The sequence below is a fragment of the Archocentrus centrarchus genome, chromosome 17, assembly GCF_007364275.1.
Source record: "Archocentrus centrarchus isolate MPI-CPG fArcCen1 chromosome 17, fArcCen1, whole genome shotgun sequence".
Classification (NCBI taxonomy): domain Eukaryota; kingdom Metazoa; phylum Chordata; class Actinopteri; order Cichliformes; family Cichlidae; genus Archocentrus; species Archocentrus centrarchus.
In genome coordinates this window covers 27163377-27190697 of record NC_044362.1, presented here as the reverse complement: position 1 = coordinate 27190697, position 27321 = coordinate 27163377, and the positions used below count along the sequence as shown (strand labels likewise).

General features: G+C 39.4%; 2 protein-coding genes and 1 long non-coding RNA gene across 3 annotated transcripts; 2 read left to right on the top strand and 1 right to left on the bottom strand.

Moving 5' to 3' along the window:
• Positions 1-939: 939 nt before the first annotated feature.
• Positions 940-12126, top strand: LOC115796292 (leukotriene B4 receptor 1-like). Its single transcript, XM_030752616.1, has 5 exons — positions 940-1027; positions 7731-8322; positions 8888-9088; positions 9205-9248; positions 11824-12126. The coding sequence occupies exons 2-5, from the start codon at positions 7750-7752 to the stop codon at positions 12101-12103; spliced, it is 1098 nt and encodes a 365-aa protein (XP_030608476.1). The 5' UTR covers positions 940-1027; positions 7731-7749; the 3' UTR covers positions 12104-12126.
• A 3202-nt stretch (positions 12127-15328) lies between these two features.
• On the top strand, positions 15329-22757 carry LOC115796065 (leukotriene B4 receptor 1-like). The gene is made up of 5 exons (XM_030752290.1): positions 15329-15404; positions 18595-19180; positions 20265-20465; positions 20581-20624; positions 21551-22757. Exons 2-5 carry the CDS (start codon positions 18614-18616, stop codon positions 21801-21803), a joined length of 1065 nt encoding a protein of 354 aa, XP_030608150.1. The 5' UTR covers positions 15329-15404; positions 18595-18613; the 3' UTR covers positions 21804-22757.
• Positions 22758-24044: 1287 nt separating this feature from the next.
• On the bottom strand, positions 24045-25560 carry LOC115796373 (uncharacterized). Its single transcript, XR_004021301.1, has 3 exons — positions 25449-25560; positions 24805-24830; positions 24045-24247 (listed from the first exon to the last, which is right to left on the bottom strand). It is a non-coding gene; the product is annotated as an uncharacterized LOC115796373 (long non-coding RNA).
• Positions 25561-27321: the final 1761 nt, after the last annotated feature.

Here is a 27321-nt window from a genome sequence, read left to right as displayed (position 1 = left end):
AATGATCAGCTGCTGATCAGCAAGTCCCCAGTTTGAGTCCAGGCCAGTTAGACCTTTTGCTGCACATCCTTCCCGTATGCTCTTTTCATATATTTCCTGTCTTACCTGGGGCCATCAACAAAAACACAAACAACTAAATTAAAAGATTTTTGAGCTTCTTGCATTGCTCCTTATGTTTAGGCAATTTTTAATATCTGAGTATTACTGAGGAGCTTTGTTACATTTAAGAAAGGCTGTTGTCTTGACACGTTAACTTGGGTACTGCATTGCCTCACACCAAATCAAATTCAGTCAGTACCCAGCCATAATAACCACTAATATAAGAATTTTTTACATTTTATGACATATTTCTTCTTAGTTCATGTAAGAACCATTTCTTGTCCTTTATTTTGATTTACATTATTTGATTGTAGTTTGAGTGTCTGCTACTAGGGGGCGGTAAGAGGTGACAGGTTAAATAGATTAGGGAACAATGACAGTCAGGTGTGCTGCTAGTCGTGAGGAAGCGCACAGTTTTGTTTTTTTTGACCGTCACTGTAGTTTGAGGTTGCACGCAAGTTGTTTGTGTCGAGATATTAAGTGCTTATTTGTTATGGACACCAATATGAAATTAATGACATGAGTTTCACTGCATGGATGCGGTGGATGGCTCTCATTTTTTTTAACCCACGGAGACGCATCAATTAAGCAATCACGCCGGCATAGCAGCCCCTCGGTAGTGGCCTGTAAAGTGGTGGATCAAATCACTACACATTAAAAACTCTGTTCTTTGGGCATTGGGCCAACACTCTGCATAGGGCAGAAAACATCTGTTATTGCGGTACTAAATCAGGAGAGCTTTGGAGTGGATTCTTACCTGGATTGAAGGTCTGTTTGGTGATTTTGGAGTGTTCGTGTACGCCACGAGGAAGAACGCCGAAAGACACGGACACGTCACGTCTCCCGGCTGGAAACGCAGAGCCAGCGGTACATCACTGCACGGTAGGACGCCGCTGAGAAAGCGCCGCTGAGAAGGCGGTCCACAGAGGTATGTGTACCGCTACCGGTATAATAATGGCCATCCTTTACTGTGCACACACGTATCAGGCGTAATTCCAGTGCATTGGTTGCTGAATAAAACATTATAAACGATCGGATGTGATTTTGTGACGATCATTGAAGGAAATAAAACAGTGAGCGAACACGAAAACTTTACTGGTGTCTGCGTGGTGGCAGAGGCAGCCACCGTCAGAGACATTGGTAAGAAAGATTAAATAAAATCTGATGTGACGGTGAAAAGCGTTGGTAAAGTGACTTGTAAAGCACTGATGAAAAAATCAGAACGGTTACCAGGAAATACCAGGAAAAATAAACTCAATAAGATTAAAGGTTTGAGAAAATAAATTAAGGATTATTTGAGTAATGGTAACATAACAAAGGTAAAAATCTAAGCTTGAAAAAACGGTTGATTTGTGTGGGGAAACAAAAGCGGTGCATGATTCTCTGGTGTCTTTGATGCCTATTGATGAAAAGGATAAACAGGACACATGGTTTGCTGCAAAAATGCTTGAAGAGTGGTCCATTTTTGATATGAAAAAGGGGTTGACAAATGTTGGTGAGAACCTAGATTCTATTAACCCTGGTGGTAAAGAGGTTGACCTGGATGATGATATATTAATCCTGATGATAATGTATCCAGTGTACTCAGTAGACACACCCAGGGAAGTTCACTGACTGGTAAATGCTGCAGCAGAAGTGTCAGAACAACATCATCTGCTCGCATTAAAGCAGAAGCAGAAAAAGCTGTACTTCTCACTTGTGCAGCAGCTTTGAAGGAGAAGCATGCTCTGGAAGAACAGGAGGAGCAACTGAGGAGGAAAAGGGAACAGGTTAAGCTGGAAGCTGAAATAGCTGCAACAACAGCTAAATTAACAGTTCCACAAGCTGCCTCAGAAGGTGGCTTTCAAACATCAGTGAATGGAATGAAGTCTTATCTGGAAAAAACTCAGACACCTTCCTCGAAGCGTAGCCCCTTAACTGGCAAGGGCCCGGTGACGGGCCGTTTGTAGTCTCTTTTATATGGCAGGCTAGACCCTCCCATTTTTATTGACACGTCATTCGGCCAATCATGTAACTGGCTGCACCAAATCACCTGACAAAGCTACGTGACGCCCTCTGAGTATTATTGGCTCTGGGAAACCCATTTCTTAACATTATTGGCCGAATGAGGTGTCAGTCAAAATGGGCGGGTCTAGCCTGCCATATAAATGCACTTCATTCGGCCCGCGGACCAGACGCAGCCGATTAATAGGCTATGAAATGGGTTGTTCAGAGCCAATAATAACCAGAGGGTGTTATGTAGTTGTTTCAGGTGATTTTATTTGCTGCCAGTTAAGGGGTTAATCCTGCTGCAAATGCATATGAACCCTTGTGGAATAGGATTCCTCCTTAAGACATGTATTTAAAATCACTGAAGGATCCAGGTGCACAGGAGATACAGTTTAAAGAAGGAGAGCAACGTGCATCTGCAACAATGCAAAACCTAAATGCAAAAGCCACTCAAAAGGGACACTGAAAGACATCGAACTCAACAATTCAAGCATCAAATTTCCCTCATAACAGCGTTCAATGAGCAACAGGCCCCAGAGCTTGAACAGCCACATGTAGATTCTGTACCCAGAACATGTGCACAATAATGAAGAGGCAGAATGAAATTACAGCTGCCCTAGTCAAACAACGCCTCATGTCTTTACCATCGAGAGATTCCAATATTTGATGGCGATCCTCTTCATTATCGAAATTTTATAAGGGTATTTGAACATAATATCGAATCAAAGGCAAATAGAGAGGATTGTTTATATATTTTTTTTGGAACAGTTTACAAGAGGACAGCCTAGGAGGCTGGTTCAAAGCTGTCACCACATGGTCCCAGATAGAGGCTACATCGTGGCAAAGGAGCTTCTGCAGGAGCATTTGAGAAACAATTATAAAATCCCTGCAACATAAAATTGTTGGTCATCCTTTACTACCATTCATCCATTCTCTTCCGCTTATCCGGGGCCGGGTTGCAGGGGCAGGAGCCTGAGCAGAGAAGCCCAGGCTTCCCTCTCCCCAGCCACCTCCTACAGCTCATCCGGAGGGACCCCAAGGCGTTCCCAGGCATTCCCAGGCCAGCCGAGAGATATAATCTCAAGAGGCGGACAGGAAGCATCCTAATCAGATGCCCAAGCCACCTCAACTGGCTCCTTTTGATGTGGAGGAGCAGCGGTTTTCATTAGTGGTCAGTTATAATCATCAAAATTAAAAGAAACATTTGGAATATATCAATCTGTGTGTAATGAATGAATATAATATACAAGTTTCAATTTTTGAATGGAATTACTGAAATAAATCAACCTTTTCATGATATTCTAAGTTTATGACCAGCACCTGTATAGAGAAAGCCCTGGCATGGCCCTCTATAAAGTCGGAGGATGTGAATGCACTACGGTCATATTTTTTTTTTTTTTCTTCATGGCTGTTGCAACATAATCCAAGTGCTTCAGTACATGCAAGAGCTCGACATGCCCACTAACATGAGAATGATTATGACCAAGCTCCCATTCAAACCGAGACAGAGGTGGCATATAGCTCATGATATTTTGGAAAGATATAGCCACAGAGCACAATTCGTGACCTGGCAGCCTTTGTTGAATGACAAGTGAAGATTCTAACCCAGTTTTTAGTGACATTCAGCACACTCTGTGTAGTCCAGTAGAAAGGAGTACTAACAGGTCCAAGCCTCTATTGAAATCCATAAAGGCCAAATGTAATAGCTTTGCAACCAATGTTGTTATACCAAATGCATAAAGGTGAAAGGGGAAGTTTACATTCAGATAATGCATGCATGTGTTGCTCAATTGAAAGAGTGTTCCCAGTTCGTACGCAAGAGACATCATGATAAAATCCTCTTTTTGAAGGAGAAGGGTGTTTTTGTTTTGGTTGCTTGTGCAGTGGACACAAAATCAAGAACTGCGACAGGCGATTAGCTTGTGAGGTTTGTGGCCAAGCGCATTCCTAGTATTCTTCACATTAATAATAAGCCAAAGAGCAACATGAGTGCTGAAGAAAGAAATGCCGCACCAGTTTCTTCTGAAACATGTGGCCACACAGGGGCCAGAAAGGATGAGGCCCTTTGGTCTATCTTGCCAGTGAAGATAAAATCACGCAAAGGAGGAAAGGTGATACGAACACATACATTTCTCAATCCTGGCAGTTCAACTTTCTGTTCAGAACATCTAATGGAACAGATGAACATTACTGGCAGGAGAACTAGTTTCTTGCTACGCACGATGAAGCAGGAAAAGGTTGTCTCTACTAATGTTTTAAATGGATTGGAAGTTTCAGGCCTGTATAATGACATCTTTTATAGTCTCCCAGAGGTCTTCACACAGCGCAAAATGCCTGTGACGACAGATAACATTGAGACAGGCAACGTGGCCATACCTCACGGACATCCATATCACATAACAGCAGACGTTGGCTTGCTGATTGGCACTAATGCCCCCCAGTTATTGGAACCGTGGGAGGTTGTCAATAGTCAGCAGAACGGTCCATATGCTGTTAGATCTGTACTGGGCTGGGTCGTAAATGGTCCATTGAGAGAAGGAGATGACAATTGCGCTCAAACAGGACGTTTGGTGGCTGCAGCTAATAGGATCTCTGTTTGGAAGAAATGTTGACCAGCCAGTACAATCAGAATTTTAAGGAAAAGATTGTGGAGGAAAAGAGAAGGTTTATGGAGATTATGGACAAATCTGTATGTCTTCAGGATGGACATTAGTCTGAAAATCCCATTTAGGAAGCTTACCCAACAACCGAGCAATAGTTAAGCAAAGACTGCTTGGATTGAAAAGAAAGAACTCAAATGCTATGAATCAGCGTACTTGTCCTACTTCTCGGATTGGAGAAAACTCAGGGTGGCAGTTGGGTGGTTCCTCCATCTGAGGAGGATTCTTCTGGGTCTGAAACAGAAAAGGAAGGAGTTAAAGGATGCAGGTGGTTCGGTTAACCATATTCAGTTAGAAAGATTTAAAGACTCAATACGAGGTCAAACCTTATTACCAAATGAACTTCTGAAAGTGGAAATTTCCATCATTCACTACAGCCAGTGACAAAAGATTTCAGGAAGAGAGCAGCATTTTCTGCTGGGAAGTCTGTGGCAAGAGGCAGTATCATTTACAAACTAGACCCATTTTTGGAAGATGGACTAGGTTAGGCTAAGGTGTGTAGGACAGAAACCAGTTGTTTTGCTGGACGTCTAATGTTAATTCTAATAGTTTAAATGAATCATACCTCTCATCTACTGATGTGCTTTTAATGTAGCACATCTTTAATTTGAGAAATGTCCTGAAACCATTTGTAACCCACAGTAATTCTGGAACTGTGGACAGTAGGTGACAGCACGACAATTCTGATTATAGTGTGCTGTTAAATTACAATACTTGCAATCTAGTACACCTGTAGTGTGTTGCTAAATCACAATGCACTGACTATGTCTGTCAAGTGTAAATTTTTTTTGTATTCACAAAATAAACCATAACTTCAGACTAGATTTCCACAGCCTGTATCTGTTATTGTTTTTGCTCACTCCAAGCTTGACACAGACAGGACTCATAAATGTGTAGACACTTGCTGCACTTTAAGCGACACGATTGTGTAACATTCCTGTTTTACCTGAATTGTATTTTGTTTAAAATTAGTGAGACTGGACAAAAAGCTTAAACTATGTTCAAACTCACTTGAAATTATGAGTGAACCTTTACTCAAAGTAGTTTTGTACCTGTCAGTTAAAAGCATCAGATTTACTCTGAAATGATATAAAACATAGGATTCGGCATCAGTGTCTGTTTGTATGAGTAAATTATCATAATGTCATGCAGCAGTTAAAAGTATTAGCTGAAATTAACACTGGCACAGTAGTACTTCTGAATATTCTGAATTATCATCCTTTGTGTTGCAACCAGAGATCAGGCGGACACTGTCGTATTCTGTACGTGGCACTCCCTTTATTTTTCTTGCTTTACACCAGTACAAGATCCTTCATCGGCAATTGCAGTCTGCCAAAACATTCTCTGGTGGCCCAACAAGAACTTCACTCATCACTTCTTCTTTTTTTTTTTTTTTTTTTTAATTGCCTTCATGAATCAAAAAAAAAAATTTTCCCTTCTACCACTTCTTCCACAAACAATTTATCTCACTATTTAGCTCCACCTTGTGGCAGAAACTGTGCAGTACACATCTCAATCACCTGTCGATTAGGGGCCATTCCTGAATTTCTTGTGAACATCGGGAACTGGAAAAACATAGGCAACTGATACATATTCAATCACCAAATAACAGTTTACGCTTCGCATATGATCAAATGGGGGAAAAAATGAAAAAAAATTGGTGGACTCTCATACTCAAAGTTATTTTAACAGAACACAGAAGAATGTCAAAATATTCCACATGTATGGACATTTACATCACCATATTAGTTGTCCCCTTACACCTGCTGACCCCTTTTTGAGTTCCATATAGTTTTCCCCAAAGTATGACTCAGTCAGAACATAAAGATGCCTTTGGAACATGATCGGTTAAGAAGAATATTCCCAACTTTGTGTATAGTCTAATAATCAGCTAAAACACAGTATGACGTCTGCCGCTGTCAGCTGTGAACATTTTTGTATTAATAAAATAACGTAAAAATACAGACTACACAAATCAGTATTTTATAATGCTTTACATGATTTTTTTTTTTTTGCATTAACTACAAATCAGAGTCTTTAAACCATCAAAATCCCATTAAAAATGACAATTATTACAATAGAGAGAGTACAACTATCGACTGTCAAATCCCAGATCCTAAAAATCCAATAAACATTCAATCACAAATATATAAAATGCATCAAATCACCCAGCATGTTACAGCCTGTGAGGTGTGACATGGTTTAGTTAGTTATAATCTGAGCTCACAGAAACACCGTGAGAACCAGGGAGCAACAGAGATCTGAATCTAATACACGTCTCTGAGAGCTAATTGTCAGATGAGTTTATCTTAAAGTTTAAAAAAAAGCCTAAAATAATCATTTACTCTGCTGAACTCAATTATTTACACATTCCAGATGTTTTTTTTTTTTGTTTTTTTTTAGAAATCTATTACATGCTGGTTTACTTTGTATCCAATAAATGCTTGAAAAAATAGGAAAAAAAATGATGGTACTCTAACCCTAACCCTCTAAACCATTTTGTTTAGATTACCATTCCCTGCTTGTCAGTTTCACTTGTCTAGATGTTTGCAGACCTTTCCTTACTTAATCATTTAAATATTAATTAAGTCATAATGTTTTTGTCCTTGCTGCATGCATCAGGGTAGCAGACACTACTTTTTTTTTGAAGAGGGATATCAGCCTACCACCTTTTTATCTGTAGTCATTTATTTAATACTCTACCTTGATTATCGCAGATTTGGCAGCGTATAATGGAAAACCCAAATCATCACCACAAACTGTGTTGGGTACTTCCTGTCAGCTTTTGCCTCTTGAGCAGCTTTCCATGACCTAGAAACCATTTCCTTTAAGGGGAATTTCTTTTTTTCACCAAAAGGTGATGTAATACAAACATCCCTTCTAATTACAACTTGTGTGCTGCATAAGTAACTTTGTAATTTTAGTTAATAAACCACTGACTAAGTTCACATTTGAGGTTTTAACTATTTCTCCTATTTACAGGATCAACAATTCTTTGAACATGGACAACATAAGTCACCCATTCCTACCAAGCACTACTCCAGACCCTAATTATCAAAGCCCTATGAAAAATCACTTTTCCACAGCCTTTAGTGCCCTCATCCTCAGCTTGGTCTTCCTTTTGGGTGTCCCTGGAAATCTCTTTATTGTCTGGAGCATCCTGGCCCGCACCCGGCGGCGCTCAGTCACCACCCTCCTCATCCTCAACCTGGCATGTGCTGATGCATTCCTCATGGCCCTCACCATCTTTATCATCATCTACCTGGTCATGAAGACATGGATCTTTGGTAACACCATGTGCAAAATCCTGTTCTACCTGGTCAACTCCAACATGTACGCATCAGTCTTTCTGATAACACTGATGAGCGTGCACAGGCTGGTGGCTGTGGTGTTTCCACACACACTGTTCCACTTGATCACCAGGAAGGTTGTGAGGAGGGTGATCATGGGCATGTGGGTGCTGGTGATGGTCATGTCCATCCCCTCACTGGTGTTTCGAAACGTGAAAGAAGAAACTGATGATATGAACAATAAAAGAAACGTGTGTGCGCCCCATCACACCCTGCCTAAACATGTAAGTACACTTGTGTTAGTTAACTTTCTGCCACTCATATGATTATTTTCAGAATTATATTTATTTTCAACTATAAAATACCATCAAAAGGCATCTGCAGGTCAGGGAGCCCATGACAGAGCAGTGGTTCCCAAAGTCAAGAGTGCTGTGGCCCCCTTAAAGCCAGAACATTCCTTGAGGCCCCCTCTAACCCAATTTCCTTTAAATTTTGATTTAAAAAAAAAAAAACCTAATCAACACAGGCTCTTGGCTATAAATTGCTAATACTACCCAGTCATATGTAAAGTGCTAACGCAACATGTGACCCAATTGTAACTAGGACACAAACCTCAATAGAGGAGCAGTAAATCTAGGTCAGAGTAATGAGTAATATCACAAACTAAACATTTTTCATTCACTTTTTATATAAATAATTATTTATATAAATATGTAACTGCATACTTGTGAGTAATTTTACTTTTATGCGGAATCTTTATCTGCTATAGTTTATTATTGGAGAAATCAGTTAATCTCTTGAGGGAAGTTTTTTGTTGTTGTTGTTTTTCTTATATCCTCTTGTGTGCAGGTGGTGTTTCAGTATGCCTTTGAGACAGTGGCAGGATTCATTATTCCTTACGCAATCATTATAATCTGCTATGTTCTCATCCTGAAACACCTGAGGGAGACCAAATTCCAACGAAAGGTTCGGAGCGAGAAACTCATCCTGGCTGTCGTCATCACCTTCGGCCTGTTCTGGCTGCCGTACCATATCATCAACATGATGCAGGTGTGTGAGAGAATGTTCTCTACCGTTAATTACATAAAATTTGATCAATAATTCTGCTTCTAGATCAGTTTTTGAGCTTCTGAATACTGAGTAGGGTTTTTTTTTTCCCACCGAAGGTGGCAGCTAAGTGGTGCCCAAAGGACTTGCCCATAAGAAAAACGTGAGTGGAAAAACATCAGCAGTTAAAATAACACTTACAGAATATGGTTATTACTTCATTCAAGGCTGATATTGGTATTCTGGCTCTGTGTGTGTAATGACATATAACAAGATGCAACTTTCAGCATCCAGCAAACTGCATATAGTCCAAAATATTTAAAACTGGTTAAAATAGCTAACACTTAATTTTCCATCCATCCATTTTCTTCCATTTATCAAGGGCTGGTCATGGGGGTAGCAGCCTAAGCAGAGAAGCCCAGACCTCCCTCTTCCCAGCCACTTCCTCCAGCTCGTCTGGTGGGACACCGAGGTGTTCCCAGGCCAGCCGAGAGATATATTCTCTCCAGCGTGTCCTGGGTCTGCCCTTGGGCCTCCTCATGGTAGGACATACCCGGAACACCTCCTCCAAGAGGCACCCAGGAGGCATCCTAGTCAGGTGCCTAAACCACCTCAATTGGCACCTTTCCAACCCCGATCTGTCTGTCATTCTCCCACTCCCTTCTCCCGTCACTCGTGAACAAGACCCTGAGATACTTAAACTCTTCCACCTGGGGCTGCAACTCGTCCCTGAGCCAGAGTGAGCATTCCACCCTTTTCCGGGTGAGGACCATGGCCTTACGTGCTAATTCTCATGCCAGCCGCTTCACGCTTGGCTGTGAGCTGGAGGCCACCACCTGATGAAACCAACAGGACCGTATCATCCGCAAACAGCAGAGATGGGATTCTGAGGCCGCCAATGCAGAAGCCTTATGCTACTTGGCTACGCCTAGAAATTCTGTCCATAGAAATTAATAGAATCTGTGAGAAAGGGCAGCCCTGATGAAGTCCCACACCCACAGGAATCAAGTTTGACTTATTGTCGACAGTACGGACCAAGGTCTGACTGCAGTTGTACAGGGATTGAATGGACCAGATTCAATGTCCTCAGCCTTCCTTGGAATGCTGTTGAAGTTCTGCTGGAGGTGGGAGTTGAAGATATCGCGGACTGGGGCCTCTGCCAGGCATTCCCAGCACACCCTCACTATACATTTAGATGTGCCAGGTCTATCCAGTATCCTGCCACCTGATCCAACTCACCACCGGGTGGTGATCAGTTGACAGCTCGGCTCCTCTCTTCACTCGAGTGTCCAGAACATACAGCTGCAGATCTGATGATACAATTACAAAATCGATCATCGACCTGTGGGCTAAGGTGTTCTGGTGCCACGTGCACTTATGAGAATCCTTATGTTCAAACATGGTGTTCATTATGGACAAACTGTAGTTTACACAGACATCCAATAACAGAACACCTTTTGGCTTCAGGTCAGTTCCTCCTAATCACGCCCCTCTAGACCTCACTGCTGTCGCCCACGTGAGCATTGAAATCTCCCTGTAAGACAATGGAGTCACTGGATGGAGTGCCCTTGAGCACCCTGCTCAGTGACTCCATGAAGGCTGGGTACTCTGAACTATCATTTGACGCATAAGCGCAAACAGCAATCAGGCCCTGTTCCCTGGCCCGAAGGTTTAGGGAAACAAGCCTCTCATTCACACATTAAAAACTCCCAAAACTTCGGCTGTGCAGGCAGCCAGTCAAAGGGATACAAGAACACCCACCCCAACCCGCCACCTCTCACCAAAGGCAACTCCAGACTGGAACAGAGTCAAGCCCCTCTCCAGGAGACTGGTTCCAGAGCCCAGGCCATGCGTTGAGGTGAGCCTGACTATGTGTAGCCGATATCTCTGAACCTCACACACAAGTTCGGGCTCCTTCGGCCACCAGGCACTCTACTTCGAGCACCCTCCCCAGGCCTGACTCCATGGTGGGGCCACAGTAACCCTATTCCAGGCAGGGTAAACTATTCCCTTGAGCTTCCTCTCATAAGGTTCCTCCGAATCACTCTTTGTATGGCCCCTCACTGAGGACCAATTTGCCTTGGAAGACCCTACTAGGGGGCAAAAGCCCCCAGACAATATAGCCTCTGGGATCTGAGACACAAGCCAAAATTTCTGCTTCAGGTCTGTTGAGCGCTCACATAAAAAAAAAAAGGGCATTTCACACATCATGCAACTCTTCTTTCGCACAAGGTGACTCTTATGAGTGCTACTTACTTCTTGGTGTGTGTTCTGTGTTCTAGTAGCAGCAATTCCAGCAGTGTCAAAGAGACCGGCACCAAATTAAAATCAAGTACAACAACATTTATACACTTTCTACATAACCAACTGAATACATGCACATTCCAGTGACAATGCCAATCACAGCTTCCTGGACTTCATTCATGATGTTGTAAGCTACAGATTATAAAGTTTATAAAGGCATTAAATAAATATTGAGCAGAATTGAGTTCAGCTTATTGGTGTGCCCCTCTACAACAGTTCCAGTTTCTCCAGTTTCATTGCCTGCCCCTGGACTAGATGAAAATTTATTGTAAGAATTCCCCTTTTACAAATAAGGTTTAAAAGCACACAAACATATTGATGTTAATGAAGGGTTACTTGAGTCAGTCTGACAAAGCTATGATGGTACTTCATATAAAAAGGGTGGAGATCACCAACGTCAAAACGTCAATTTTAAGACTTTTTTTTCCCTGCAGACTGCATGATATCTCTGACAACAGCCGTGCAGTGACCTCATCTCTGGCCTTAATCAGCAGCTGTGCCAACCCGATCCTCTACACCTTTGCTGGGAAATCCTACATCAGAAAGAACGGCTTTGCCTTCATGGCCAAGGTGTTTGAGGGAACATATTCAGAGCAAACAGGAATCAAGAATAGCCGGTCCACAACTAGAGATGAACTGGGAAAAAATAAAGCTGATTTCACCAACCACCCACTGGCATCTATGCCACAAAATGCAGACTGTGTACATAACTGAGAGCATTTAAAATTGTGTAAAGCTTTAAATGGAAAATGTTTTTTTAGCCTGTCTTGTCTGGCGGCTTTTGCAATCAGAATTATTATCTGAATGCACTGTTGTGCCAAACACATTTGCTTTTCCAAGATGAGCTCTATAAATTCTCTACAGGCTCCTCTTGGTAGTGTTTTTTTTTTTTTTTTTTTAATTTAATCATTCATGTTATTGTTCACATAAGTGTATAATGCCAGAGCTGACAGTCAGGGGAAAAAAGCAAGAAAGAAAAAAGAAAAAGGAGGAGAAAATGGGGAAAAAAGATAAGAACAAGAGGCCAGAGCAACAGGAAGCCGATGCCCCAGAGGCTGGGCGTCCCAGCACCAGGGACAAAGGCACAAAGATGCACACTCATCCACATCAGTCCACCCTCTGAATTGGGGGTGAATGGATGCCCCCCAGGGCCAGCAGCAACCCCAGGATGCAGTCAGCCTGACCCCTGAACCACCATCCGGCTGCCGCCCTGGGAAAGGTGTAGGAAAGAGGGGTGGGAAGATGCAGATTTAACATTTGAGACTACAGACAATCAGCACCAACACTGCATTTGTTTTTAGTAAGAATGTAATAATAGTCTAAGTGGAAGTCAGGCACAAGCATGCACCTGTGTATCTGCACAGTATATCAGGATTGTAAATAATTTTTTAAATGATTGAATAAAATGGAGATGGGTTTACAGCTCATGTGACTTTTGTAATTCCGCATCAATACAGTGATTGTGAGCCACTACGGTTCCTTTATTTAAATGCACTTAAATGCTTAAAGTATTTGCTGTGTAGCTTTTTGTTTAAATGTCTGGAGCTGGACTTTGATGTGTTGTGCATGTTTTGCAGAAATTGTGTCCAGTGACTACACTGAGCACTTATTATAATTTTGAAAACTTGCATGAAAGTTCAGTGCACACTCCCCAATTTCATCTGTTTATTTCTCTCAGTGAGAATTAATTTCTTTGGTTTAATTCTATTTGAGTGCTCATACTGAGTAGAAAAGCGCTATATAAGAGCTAGTCCATTTACCATTTACCATTATTTGGTAAATAAAAATGACGACAATGAAGACCGATGTTTACTGTTTACAATACAAATATACTTGGCTTAAATATTAGGTTACAGAAAACTTAAATGTGAGCCTTTTTTTTTTTTTTTTTTTTTTTTTTTTACAAATATAAAAGTAAAAATCTCTATAATTAATACAAGAAGAAGCATCTATAGATATGTCCAAGATGTCTGTAATGTGTTGCAGAGATACATTTAAGTTAAAAAGGGGTTGTGCTCTGAGCCCAACATGAGAAAACCATCATTATTCAAGCAAATAATTTCTATCTACATTTCTACATAATACATGTTAGACTAATTTTGGGATCTGTAAGGATATGAGTATGCAGTTTAAAATATATGAACAAGCTGTCTGCCAAAATGGCAAAACAAAATTTCAAATATACACTCACTGGCCGCTTCATTAGGTACAAAGTTGTTGGTACCAGATGGGCTGGTCTGAGTATTTCAGAAATTGCTGATCTGCTCAGATTTCCCACACAACCATCTCCAGGGTTTACAGAGACTGGCCCAAATAAATGGAAAATATCCAGTGAGCGTCAGTTCCCTGGGTGAAAATGTCTTACTGATGTCAGCGGTCAGATGAGATGATCACTTTGTTGGAAAGCTCAGCAGCTACAGCTTGCTGCGAAGGAGTTCATTACAATCACATGAGTGGCTGCACTTCAATCTGCAGCAGTAAATGTAACAAGCGATTAAGATGCTTACATGCACTGGACATTTGCTTCTGTGCATTTATGATCCAACTGAGTAATAATAGTTTTATTCAGTTGTTAGGCCCTTTGATGTTTATTAGTTTATTGTAAGACCTTTTGACGTGTGGTTGATGGGAGCTGCTGTGGCAGCTAAACATATCTTTGCATTCATGTGGTGGGTAGCATCCATATGCTTGTCCCAGCAGTCTTGCAGATATTCTTGTGTTAACTGATGAGTCTGCTTAAATGTGTTATTTATTTTAACATTTACCAGTTCTGTTTGCATTGTTTAATGAGTATATACTATATATAAGTACTATATATATACAGTATACAGTATCAGTCAAACATTTAGACACACATACTCATTCATATGAATTGGTGAGCATGTCCAAACTTTTGACAAGTACTGACCACATTCAAAGATCCTCTGGCTCTGCCACTGCTTTGCCACACATTGAGACATTTCTTGTCCTTACAGTCTGAAGAAGCAAAACAGGAAATCAGAGAAGAAAAACATGAAAGCAGATAAAGAAGACCTGCCTTGCTCAGTAATGCAAGGCAACAGTGCTTCTGAAAGAGGTAAATTGTGAGATTAAACTAAATTATCCCTGTGACACACACATACAAAAGTCAGCAGCAGCTGGCGCTGTGGCCATGCAGGCAGGCTGATAACATGGAGGCGCTAGACGAGGAAAGGAGGAGGAGGTCTGAAATTATGACTTGCTTTCTGAAAAAGTACATTGTGAGTCACTTTTTTCTTTGGTAGTAGGAGCTTACTAACATGGGTAAAAGGTCATGATTCTTTGGAATAATCACAGATATATGTGACATGTTTTGAACATACAGAAAGCTGTTAACCATGGTCAGGAATGTTGCTATAACAAATACATAACTAATGAAAAAACAGCCAGAAAACATGAGCGATGAAAAATGTCAGTGACCTCCACCTGTAAAGCCATTTGTTTTGTTTTGTTTTGTTTTGTTTTGCTTTGTTTTTTTGGGGGGGTCTCATTGTTGCCCCTCTAGTGTACCTGTTTCATTCATTTTTTGGTCTTTGGTGTGTGTGTGTGTGTGTGTGTGTGTGTTTTAACATCTACCAAGAAGGTTAGGTTCTGTTTGTGTGTGTGTGGTGAGTTCTCTGATTGCTTACTTTGGCGTCTCTGTTTCAGCTGCTCAGTGCAGATGATTAAGAGAAACATGATGTCACTAAAGCTGGACATGCATGGACAGCATATCCATTCCTGGATGTACACAGGTGGAAAAAAAAACAGACATTTACGCAGTCCATGAGCGTCATGTTTCTCCAAATTCTCCTCCTCACCTTTCCATGGAAATCAACATTCCTCTCAGTGACGGAGACTTGTATGAATAGGCAAGTTTTGCTGATGTGTGTGTATTCTCTAAATGCGTGTTTGCACTTGTGTGCCCAGCAATTATTTATACTCCTCGGGTGCGTTTCATTACACAACAACATCCTAATCTGGTGCACATCACTGAGAGATAACACATTTTGAAAAGGTGAGTGTTATTATAAAACAAACATTTAGCACCTTTTCTTTTGAACTTCTTCTTGACAGTTTTGTCAGATGAGTTCATTTTAAAGCTTAAAATCATCAGTTACTCTTCTGAACTCAATTATTTCTTACATAGCAGATGTTTTTTTTACTAACCTATTACATGCAATAGAATCCTATATAAAGTATGCCATATAAAGTTATTGGCATTTTGTGCCATTCTTTGATGATTTTTAGACTTTTTAGAGGGTGTGACAGTTCAGTTTTTATCTGGTTTACTTTGTATCCAAATAAATGCTTGAAATAAAACAAAAAAGAAAATCACACCATTTATTTTGTTTACAGTGCTATTCCCTGCTTGTCAGTTTCACTTGTTTACAGACCTTATTGAATCATTTGCATCATATTTTTTCCTTTTTACTGAATTCAAACAATCAGCAGATTTGTGCATTTCTTACACTAACAAATATAGCAAATATATATTTTTTTTTGGGGGGGGGGGGGGGTTGCTGGTGATTTAAGTCTGTCGATAATTCACTTTGTTTACCCATTTACTTTCATGTTAAGCCATCAGGGGGAAATAATTAGTGGTGCCAGAGAAAGGAAATTAGGAAATTATAATGATGATGATGATGGCCCATTTCTGAACCTAAAATCTTAGAAAAATGAAGCAGAATCTTCCCTCTCTCACTCACATTTAATTTTTTTTCATTATGATCAGTGAATGCACGGATGCACCAAAGGTTTTACTACAGTGTGCAAAATGAGTCAAAGAGGGAAAGAAAAAAAACTGTTTCTGTCTTAATACTGAAATGCTGTTCTTTGACGCAGTGTTCGGCGTGTTTTAACATGCTGCCTCTGAGTTTGAGCTGAATCGTTGACTACAAGCTCAGATGCAAATATTTTAGAGGCTGTGTCAGGGTAGCAGACATCCTTCTTTTATATATTAAAAAAAAAGCACAATTAGTCAATGAGTTTTTTTTTTATCTTTTTTATTTAGTTATTTATGTACTACTATACCTTGATTACTTTGGCAGTGTATTATGGAAGACCCAAATCATCAAAGCAAACTGTGTTCCCTTAAGGGGAATTTCTTTTTTAAATGCAGAAGGGTGATGTGATAGAAACATCACTTTTCATGGGCATGAGTGTCATGGTAATTTGGGGTCTTGATGATTTCGTCAAACTGTTCTTTTTCCAGGTTGGAAAGATTGTACAGCATAAATCTTTACTAACTTCAAAAAATAAGAATTGTGTGCACAAGTTTGAATTTATTTTTGGATTTCCTCTGATCCACATGGAGTCATAAATATACATACACTCACTTAAGTAAGTATTGGTGAAATTCTACAATGTCTTTTAACTTGACAAGGTTTATTATCTTCTTGTTAGTGATCAGGTTTGACTACAATTGGTAGCTTTTCTTTGCCATAAAAAGGATTTGTTTGACAGCGCTCCTTGGACTGACCAATACTCATAACAATGGACAAGACCAAGGAACTCAGTGAAGAGCTAAGTAAGAGAACTGTAAATTTACACAAGTTGGGAAGGTCTCTTGGATCCATTTCTAAACAACTGCAGATTCCAAGATCATCAAATTGTATCTAAGTATAAGTTATTCAGATGTGTCACTACTTTGGCAAGAAGACTCTGGAAGAAGACTCACACTGTCACCCTCAGATGAGAGGAAATTAGTTTTGATGTTCAGGAACAACCCAGGAACCACCGAGGCTCAAACCCGCCATTAACTGGAAACACTTTTTAAACAGAGTATAGCATCAAGCCAATTAAAGTAGCAGACGGGGTTGCTAGTCAGTGTCAGCTGACACTGATTGCCTGACCTAAATCCAACAGAACATCTCTGGGACATTAGTTTTCGATCCATTTATTATTTATACTTTTTACCGTGTGTGGATTTGAGAAAATCACACTGGTATCCAACTCTTGTTTTTTAAGGTCATTAACGATTTATGCTGTACAATCATTCCACTCTGGAAAAAGAACTTCATTAAAAGCCCAAAATTACCATGACGTTCATGCAGATGATGTCACGGTTGCTGCGGCAGGCAGGGAGGACCTCAGTGCAGGACACACAGCGAGAGCTGAATTGGTGCTTAGATTTTATTGTAAATGCTTTCACATAAACAGGCTGGTTAGGAGCCAGCTACACAAAGAAAACACACTGGGCTCACATTTTGCTGATGAGAAAGAGAAGCGGAAATGACTGCAGTTGATAAGGTATGTTACAATCATCTTTAATAGTGAACAGTCATTAGTTATGCCATTGCTCTTTATTTAGGAGCATTTGGACCCAGAAATGACGTCAGACTTAAAGACCGGATACAGGAAGCAAAATACAGGAGTGCCAAAACAAAACAGGAAGTGACTCACCATGACACACACACAGACTTAACAGAACACGAGAACTAGAAAATACAGGGAACCTAAACACCACATAAGAATCCACCGGAAGTGAGACTAAACACGAAAAGGCTCAGAACACAGGGACAAAAACACACAGGAACACGGGGAAGACCAGAACAAAGGAAAACTAGAAAAGCAAACAAATAACTAAATAACAGAACACCTAACCATAACAGAGGATCTAAGCTAAAAGAAACACTGAGAAACGCAACCTGAAAAATACAAGCTACGCAAAAAGGAACTCAAAACACTGGGCCACCAGCCCAGGACCATGACAGATGATGTGTGTATGTAAACTTCTGAGCACAACTGTAATGACAAGATGGGGGGGGGTTGTTTGTTTTTTAATATAAAACTGTTATCACTGGTTGAAGATGCATATGTGTATTTGTTTCCTGTTTGGTGAAGAATTAAAACCTTTTATTATGAAGCTGGACACAGGCAGAATCTGTGCTTGCAGCTATGGTCCAGTTTTAGGAGGTATCAGACAGTTGAAATACAGAGCTGATGTTTACTTATCCAAAAAAACACCTTATTATTGTTGCTAGTAATAATAATAGGGCAGCATGGTAGTTAGCATTGTTGCCTCACAGCAAGAAGGTCCTTGGTTCATAGTAATCATCTGGCCGGCATCCATCTGGCTGGGATTGGCTCCAGGCACCCTCTGACCCTGAACTGGATAAGCAGAAGAGGATGGATGGATGGATGGACGGATGGATGGATGATAATGAGTTCATATTTGAAGTTTTAATGTTTTCTCCTGTCTTCAGGATCAAAAGTTCTTCGATCATGGATAACATGAGTTACCCAAGCACTACCCCAGACCCTGGTGATGATGATGATCCTGTGGAAAATCACTTTTCCACATCCATCGGTGCCGTCATCCTCAGCTTGGTCTTCCTTTTGGGTGTCCCTGGAAATCTCTTCATTGTCTGGAGCATCTTGACTCGCATTCGGCAGCGCTCAGTCACCACCCTCCTCATCCTCAACCTGGCATGTGCTGATGGGTTCCTCACGGCCCTCATCATCTTTTTCATCATCTACCTGGGCATGCAGACATGGATCTTTGGTAACACCATGTGCAAAATCCTGTTCTACCTGTGCAACTCCAACATGTACGCATCAATCTTTCTGATAACACTGATGAGCGTGCACAGGCTGGTGGCTGTGGTGTTTCCACACACACTGTCCCACCTGATCACCAGGAAGGTTGTGAGGAGGGTGATCATGGGCATGTGGGTGCTGGTGATGGTCATATCCATCCCATCACTGGTGTTTCGAAATGTGAAAGAAGAAACTGAAGACGTGAACAATAAAAGATACATCTGTGTGCCCAGTCATACCCTGCCTAAACATGTAAGTACACTTGTGGTGTTCTCTGTCTGCCACTCATATGACTATTTTGAGAATAATATTTATTTTCATCTAAATAATGCCATCAAAAAGCATCTGCAGATCAGAGAGGCCATGACATAGGGAGTAAGCTACTGAATGCAATCATGTGCTTTGAGCAAAAGCTCCAGAACGCCAAGCTGAAATGGACTTTTCATAATAAAGATGCACCAATAACGTGGCAGAACATCTGCATCGGCTGATATCACTCCTGCTGATTCACGTCAGTTTTATATTATTTCAAGATAGGGTGATGAAGAGCTAACAGACTAACACAGTTCTGCCATTAAAATAAAGTTTCCTGTTTCATCAGCACAAAAGTGCTGAATAAAAAATAAGTAAAAAATAATACAGGTATCTGTCTACAGTTTATTAGGATTTTATGAAGAAGTAGACCGATAAAATTTGGTTTCTCTCAGCATCAATAACCCCCATTTGAAACCAGGATGACAGAAATGTTGCAGGTGTGTTTGTTATTGTGTTAAAAGTCATTAGAGTTTATATTTTGGCATTAAAGCTACCTGCAGCTTTACTGTAAGTTATTTTTTAAGCAATTTATATACATTGCTTAAAAAATAACTTAAACACAGAACTGAAAGCATAAAATTATTTTATTGCTTGTTTCAACTGTTGATTACTTATTGGTCTGTGTCAGGGAAAACACTGGGCGTGGTTTGTTTGTTTTATTTTTCAGGTTCTTGAGCTCAACTTAACTTTTATAGTGATTGAAGATCATAAAAGTAGCAATGCTTCATTGTAAACATTTTTATTTTACAAGAAAAAGTCCTCCTTAAGTAAAGGTTCAAAAGTAGTAGTGTCAAAAAATATAGAGTAAAATCATTTATTATGCACAATGGGTCTTTTCTGATCATAGACATAGACATGACTTGTCTTAAGGTCTTGAAGATGTTCCATTTTGTCCTCTCATTTGTTGAATCAATTTAAACTGTTTAACCATTTTGGCTCTACTTCATGTGTTTTTCCTTATTTGGAGAAATCAGTTAATCTCTAAGGAAGATTTTTTTTTCTTATATCCTCTTGTGTGCAGGTGATGTTTCAGTATGCCTTTGAGACAGTGGCAGGATTCATTATTCCTTACGCAATCATTATAACCAGCTATGTTCTCATCCTGAAACGCATGAGGGAGACCAAGTTCCAACAAAAGCTCAGCAGCGAGAAACTCATCCTGGCTGTCGTCATCACCTCCGGCCTGCTCTGGCTGCCGTACCATGTCATCAACATGATGCAGGTGTGTGAGAGCATGTTCTCTACCATTAATCAAATCTGATCAACAATTGCTTCTAGGTCCATTTTTGAGCTTCTGAGTGAATACTGAGTGTTTTTTTTTCTTCCCCCCACTCAAGGTGGCAGCTGAGTGGTACTCATGGAATTCAGTGATGAGACACAGGTGTGTAACAAAAGATTTTCACCATTATTTTATTCATTTTCATAAACATGCTGCTGATTATGAGTTACTGAAGTACAATCTAATCATTAGGTGTTTCTGCTGAAAGCAAGCATGTTTTCATTTTTTGATTATTTTTATTGTGACAAGTGCGGTAATAACACTTGAAGTAATAACCATATTCTATAATTCTAGGCCGATATTGGTAGTTTGTCTCTGTGCGTGTAACAACATACACCAAAATGTAACTTCTAAGTCCAAAATGGTTAAAAATGGTTGAAAATGGCTAACAGTTATTTAATTAAATAAAGTTGGGACTCTGTGCAAAATGTAAAAAACAGAATGCAATGATTTGCAGATCTCTTAAACCCATATTTTAGTGACAATAGAACATAGAAAACATATCAAATATTTAAACCAAGACATTTTTCTACTTAATGAAAATTAGTTCATTTTGAATTTGATAACAGAACCATGTCTCAAAAGTTGGTACCGAACAAATAATTTCACAATAATGTTCCCCAGTGTAAAACCATGACTTTAAATATCTCATCATCTACAGTACATAATATCATCAAAACATTCAGAATCTGGAGAAATCTCTGTGCACATGGGGCCAGGCTAAAAACTGATACTGGATGCCCGTGACCTTTGGGCCCTCAGGTATCACTGCATTAAGGACGGGTCAGGAAGACTCCACAACAGTCCCAGTTTCTTCTGTGTTCCCTTGGTAATATTAATTGCCTGCCCCTGGACTAAATGAAAACTTTCTATAAGAATTATATTTTTACAATTAAAAGCCCACAAATGAACACAATAATGTTGATAAAGGGCTACTTGAGTCAGTCTGACAAAGTTGTAATGGTACTTTATTTTAAAAAAGTCACCATTAATGTCAAAAATCCAGCTTTTAAACTTTTTCCCTGCAGACTGGACACGATCGCTCAAACCAGCCGCCCACTGACCTCAGCTTTGGCCTTCATCAGCAGCTGTGCCACACCAGTCCTCTACACCATTGCTGGGAAATCGTACATCAAGGAGAATGGCTTTGGCTTCATGGCTAAGCTCTTTGAGGGAACATCATCAGATCAAACAGAAACCAAACCTGGTCGGTTCGCAACTAAAGACGAACTGGGAAATAGTAAAGTTAATTTTGCAAACTACACAGTGGCTTCTACTTAACAACGTAAGTGTTGACTTCACAAACAGACTATGTACATAAATGTGAGCATTTAAAGATTAACATAGATTAACATTTGATGCCAGAAACAATCAGCACCAACACAGTATTGGTTTTGAGTTAGAATGTGATAATAGTGTTTAAATAAAAGTCAGGCACAAGCAGTTTACTTTTCCCTGCATGCACCTGAAAATCTGTACAGTATATCAGGATTGTAAACAAACTTTTAAAAGACTGAATAAAAACTGTAATAACTTTATATACAGCACATCCAAAAAGCTTTCATTCCTTAATGCAAAGACACAGATTGAATAAACTGGTTAGGACACACTGTACTTGATAGGTTCACAGCTGATGTGACTTTTGTAATTGTTCATCAGTACAGTGTTTGTGAGCAGCTATAGTTTCCTTAAGAGACATTTTATTGAAACTTTTTTTGTTACTGTGATTTTTTTTTTATCTATTTGTACCTCCACTTATGAATGAATGCCCACATAGGAGTTAATTCTTCATAAACAGGTTTGAAAAAAATGCTTATATCCACTTACAAGTACATTCTGATATTAATTGAAATTCTTATAGTATTTGCTGTGTAGGTTTTTTTGTTTTTTAACCTTTGAAATGTCTGGAGCTGGACTCTGAGGTATTGCACATGTTTTGTACAAACTGCATCCAGTTCCCTATATTGAGCACTGATTATGAAAGCTCAGTCTACATGTTCCACCATTTCATCTGTTTGTGCATTTCTCTCAATGAGAATGCATTTCTCTTATTTTCTTGCAAATTTTTAGGTTCACTGATATTTTGTTGACTAAAAATGATGTAAATGAAGACTGATGTTTGCTATACAAATATACCTGGCTTAAGAAAACTGCATCTTAAATGTTGGGTTATAGAAAACTTAAATGCAGTTGCATATATATCTATGTAATAAAAAATTTTCAAAACATCTTTAATAGAAGAAGGAACTTTCCGAATGTGTTGCCGAGATAAGCTGGAGTTTAAAAAAAGGCTGTGCTCTGAGCCCAACATGAGAAAACCAACATTATTCAAGCAAATAGTTTCTCTCTACATTTCTACATAATCCATATGAAACTTATTTTTCTATCTATAAGGTTATGAGTATTCAGTTGAAAATATACAAACTAGTTGTCACAATAGCAAAACACTCACTGGCCACTTCATTAGGTACAAAGTGGACATGTTTAAGTTCAAGCATCAGAATATGGAAGAAAAGTGATTTAAGTATGAACATGCCCTAATTGTTGGTACCAGATATTCTGAGCATTTCAGAAACTGATCTACTGGGATTTTCCCACACAACCATCTAAGGTTTACAGAGAATGGTCCAAAAAAAAAAAAAAAAAAAAAAAAAAAAAGGGGGGGGGGGGAATATCCAGTGACCAGCAGTTCTGTGCAAAAATGTTTGATCATTTTCCTCTGATCCCTGGCATCAATAAGACTACTTCAGGCTGATAGAAAGGCAACTAACTCAACCACTGGTTACAACCAATGCACACAGAAAATCTCTGAACACAGCACATTAAAGCTTGAATCAGATGGGCTTCAGCAGCACACTAGGTGCCACTTCTGCAGACTACACAGGAAACTGAGGCTCATCTAAATTGGACAAAAGATTGGAGAACCAATGTCTGGTCTGAAGAGCCTTGATTTCAGCTGTAATATTCAGATGGGGTCAGAATATAGTGTAAACATGAAATCATGGATCCATCCTGCCTTGTACCAGCAGTTCAGGCTGCTGGTATTGGTGCAATGTTGTAGGGAATATCTTCTTGGCCCCCTCATCGCTAACTGGGCATCATTTAACTGGTGCAGCCTACCTGAGCATTGTTGCCATGTCAATACCTTTGTGACATTTCCTAGTAGCTGCTTTCAGCAGGATAAAACTCCATGTTACAAAGCTCAAATGGTTACTTGAATGACTTCATTGTATTCAAATGGTCTTGTATTGGGCTTTCTTACGCAGACCTTTGCATGCATTTACCCATTAGGGTCACCCAGTCATGTAGGTCATTTGTCCTGGCTCAAATTTAAACTGGTTAAAACTGCTCCACTTTCACCTGCTGCTACAGTCTAATCAAGCCACCAGTCTAATATTTTAGTTGACTGCATTTCCTCATTTTTCTACTCTGACCCCAAATATAAAGCACACCATTACAATTAAAATCAGTCATTTATACAGTTTAACACACAAAAAAAGTAGAAGTTTAGTTTACAGCAGAGATGTTTTATTGTCTACAACATGTACAGCTTGATCTACTTCAGTGACCACTGAAGATTTTTAAACTGACAGATGAGTCATTCGATGTTTCAGTGAATAGTTATTTTTAATTAACAAATGCATTACATTCAATTTAATCCTTTCAAACTACAAAGTATCCACCTGAGGCAATCCAGCAGCCAGAGCTCATGCAGCATCCATGACCTGTTTTAAAAAAAATAAATAAATAAAAATGTTGGAATTAAAAATAAATTCAAGTCATTTATTGCACAGCTTTAGTAATGTACCTAATGTACCTACTTTAAATCTAAACTATATAAGACATTAGTGGAAAACGTTTAAATTTACCAACTTAATGGAAATACTAACTTATGTCATTGATGTAATTTACCTTTTATTACAAATTAAGATAAATTAAAAATTTGGAAGCCACTGTCAATCTCCATGTCAAATACCAGTCTGACACCAATCATCTAGAGTCTGGTGCTGGAGCTCTCTAGGGCTGTGTGACTGGGGCTTTAGATATTACAAATACTTTGTAAGAGTTACCTACCATCCAATCAGTTTAACATTTGCACAGTGGATTCAGTTAACCAATTTAATTCTAAAGGTCTGACACTCTAAAAACGAACATCCAGTGGGAAAAGTTTAACTTGTAATAAGCCAACTTCAGTATCTTAACACTTATGTTCTCACTTGCACATGTTATCTGCTGGTCTGCAATTTCAGTGAACTAACCAAAAACTGAAAGGAAATCTTACCTTAGACGCATCCAGGTTCTTAAATCCTAAAAAGAAAGCATAAGGAACATAAAGGTTAGCCTAACCTTGCAATAACACAACGCACACCTGGCTGATGTTCTTACTGTCAAACCCATCAGTGCAGTGAAAGAATAATCATGAGGTTTCAGGTGAAACACGGACTCACATGCAATTCATCATGAAGGTTTGACTGTGTGTGGGCACTGAAATGGCATCAGTTTGACGTGTTTAGGTTTGATCAACTGAAAACTTAAAGGACTGCGTGCTTTCACGTGCACGTGTAATCTTGTAAAGCTTAATTTAAATTTCTTAATTTTTTTTAAATTCTTGCTTATAAGTGGCCCTATTTCATTATGTTTTTAATCTGGTTTTGAAGCATAACCCCACCCTGCCCCACAAGACGACTTCCGCTGCTCATTGGGCTACTAATCAAAAGACATAAATCATATTATTCACTCGTACACAGCCTTCAGTGTTCAGCTACATGCTCCTCATTAGCAGAAACCACGAGGTGGGTTTGCCGCTACTGGAGCGGCGAGCTAACAATGTGCGGAAATAACCGCAACAAACACAAAAATGCACAAACGTAAACACGACACCTGCGACAAGAACAAAGTGAATCGGTACTAAACGCGAACGTTTACCGTATAAGATGATTCCAACACACCGGTTATTGTCGCTCCTGCACCGCACGTCTAACCCACATCACCGCAACAAGGAAGAGAGGCTGTTAACGAAGCTGAGCCTCAATTTATCTCTTTATCAAAACCACGTGTTCCCTGCTGTTGGCCGCCGAGCGAGCAGCTTCCGGGTTCTTCTGCGGCACAAAAAAGTGCCTGTATAGTAAATAAATAAAATTTTATTTAACAGTATATTTTAAAGCCGTCTTCTCTTTAATGCCTACCGAAAGAAATTGCTGAGAAATGGGAATATAATGATACAGTGTATATGATACCTGTACTTTTTATATAATAAGTATGCAAACAGTCTGAAGATCATTAAATGCATAAGTAAGGAAAATGAATAAAATTACATTAAACTATATGTTAAGGTGTATTTCCAGATCCACATGCCAGAAGTGTAAAAACATAAATTAATTCAGCACGTGTTTATTTTATTATATTTCGTGGAAACGCCTGCGTAACTGCCTGTTTTTGTCAAGTAACTTAACACTGAACCTTAATAATTACTAATTTAATTCATTAAATTAAAAAGAAAGAAAGCTGCAAAAATTAAAATTAAAATACAACACTGTACAATAAGAACAATATTTAAAAGCAAACCACTTAACCATTTATCAGTCTCTCACATTTTGGCTCACTGTTCTTTATAACATTGCTTCAGTTCACTGACAATTGCAATCATTTATTTATTCATTGTTTGTTTATTTATTGTTGTAGATTTGTTGCTGTGCTTGAAATCATTGTCATGTTGTATGACCCAATTTCAGCCAAGCTTTAGCTATCAGACAGATATGCTCACACTTGACTCTAGAACACTTTAGTATACAGAGGAGTTCATGGTCTACTCAATGACAGCAAGGTACCCAGGTCCTGTGACTGCAAAACAAGCCCAGCATCATCCCTCCACCGCTGTATTTGATAGTTGGTATGAGGTGTTTATGCTGATATGCTGTGCATTATGAACAGACATCTCCACTTTGCTTTCATTTGTCCAAAGGTCAGAAGTCTTGTGGTTTGTAGCAGCTTCACAAACCTAAGCCATGCTGCCACTTTCTTTTTAGAGACAAGAGGATTTCTCCTGGTAACCCTTCCAAACAAGCCTGTTGAGTCTTTAAATGAGTCTTTCCTGAAGTTTAACATTTAACATGCTGAGATGTAGCTCTTGGGTTTTTTTTGTTTTTTGTTTTTTTTTTTTGCAGTTTCCCTGAGAACTGCACAGTCTTAATTCATTACTCAGATTCCCATTAGTTGTTACCTCAGCAACAGCTGTTCTTCCTGGGGTCCACAGACCTTAGGGTGAATTTGCTGGGATGTCCACCCCTGGGAAGACTGTGGCATTGCATTAACACACACCTGAATGTTCCAGTCTAGCAAACTGCCAAAACCTCTGCTGTTATAGAGGTTCTCACACTGGCTGGTGATCAGTTAATAAAATACAGTTGTTTAGTAGTGAATAGCCTCTACTTATCCTTTTAAGTGTAATGGAAGCAGTAAAGATGAAATTAGTTTTTGACAGGACTTCATAGAGTCCTTTGAAAACGTTCTTTTTCACATCTAGCATATTAAATAAAATACAAAGTTATATTAAATTATTATTATACTTTAGCCCACAGTACCCCTTACTTTTTGTATTATACTACCACATTCAATATAGACAAAACTTTTATAACCAAAAATTGAATTTTTATTTCATTCATATTCCTGCTAATTTATCCTATTCCTTCTATTACAAATGTCTGTTACAAGTTGCTCACCTAAAGCTAAAAGAAAGGTTAATTTTTTAGCTTTGAATTGCTTCATTCATCATTTATTGCCTAATCGAGGCAAAACATTT

Excerpts from the sequence above, each read along its gene's own strand:
- LOC115796292 (XM_030752616.1), top strand. The coding sequence starts at position 7,750 with ATGGACAACATAAGTCACCCATTCCTACCAAGCACTACTCCAGACCCT. Across the intron at positions 8,323-8,887 it reads ATCACACCCTGCCTAAACAT|GTGGTGTTTCAGTATGCCTT; the intron begins GTAAGTACACTT and ends TCTTGTGTGCAG. Across the intron at positions 9,089-9,204 it reads ATATCATCAACATGATGCAG|GTGGCAGCTAAGTGGTGCCC; the intron begins GTGTGTGAGAGA and ends TTCCCACCGAAG.
- LOC115796065 (XM_030752290.1), top strand. The coding sequence starts at position 18,614 with ATGGATAACATGAGTTACCCAAGCACTACCCCAGACCCTGGTGATGAT. Across the intron at positions 19,181-20,264 it reads GTCATACCCTGCCTAAACAT|GTGATGTTTCAGTATGCCTT; the intron begins GTAAGTACACTT and ends TCTTGTGTGCAG. Across the intron at positions 20,625-21,550 it reads AATTCAGTGATGAGACACAG|ACTGGACACGATCGCTCAAA; the intron begins GTGTGTAACAAA and ends TTTTCCCTGCAG.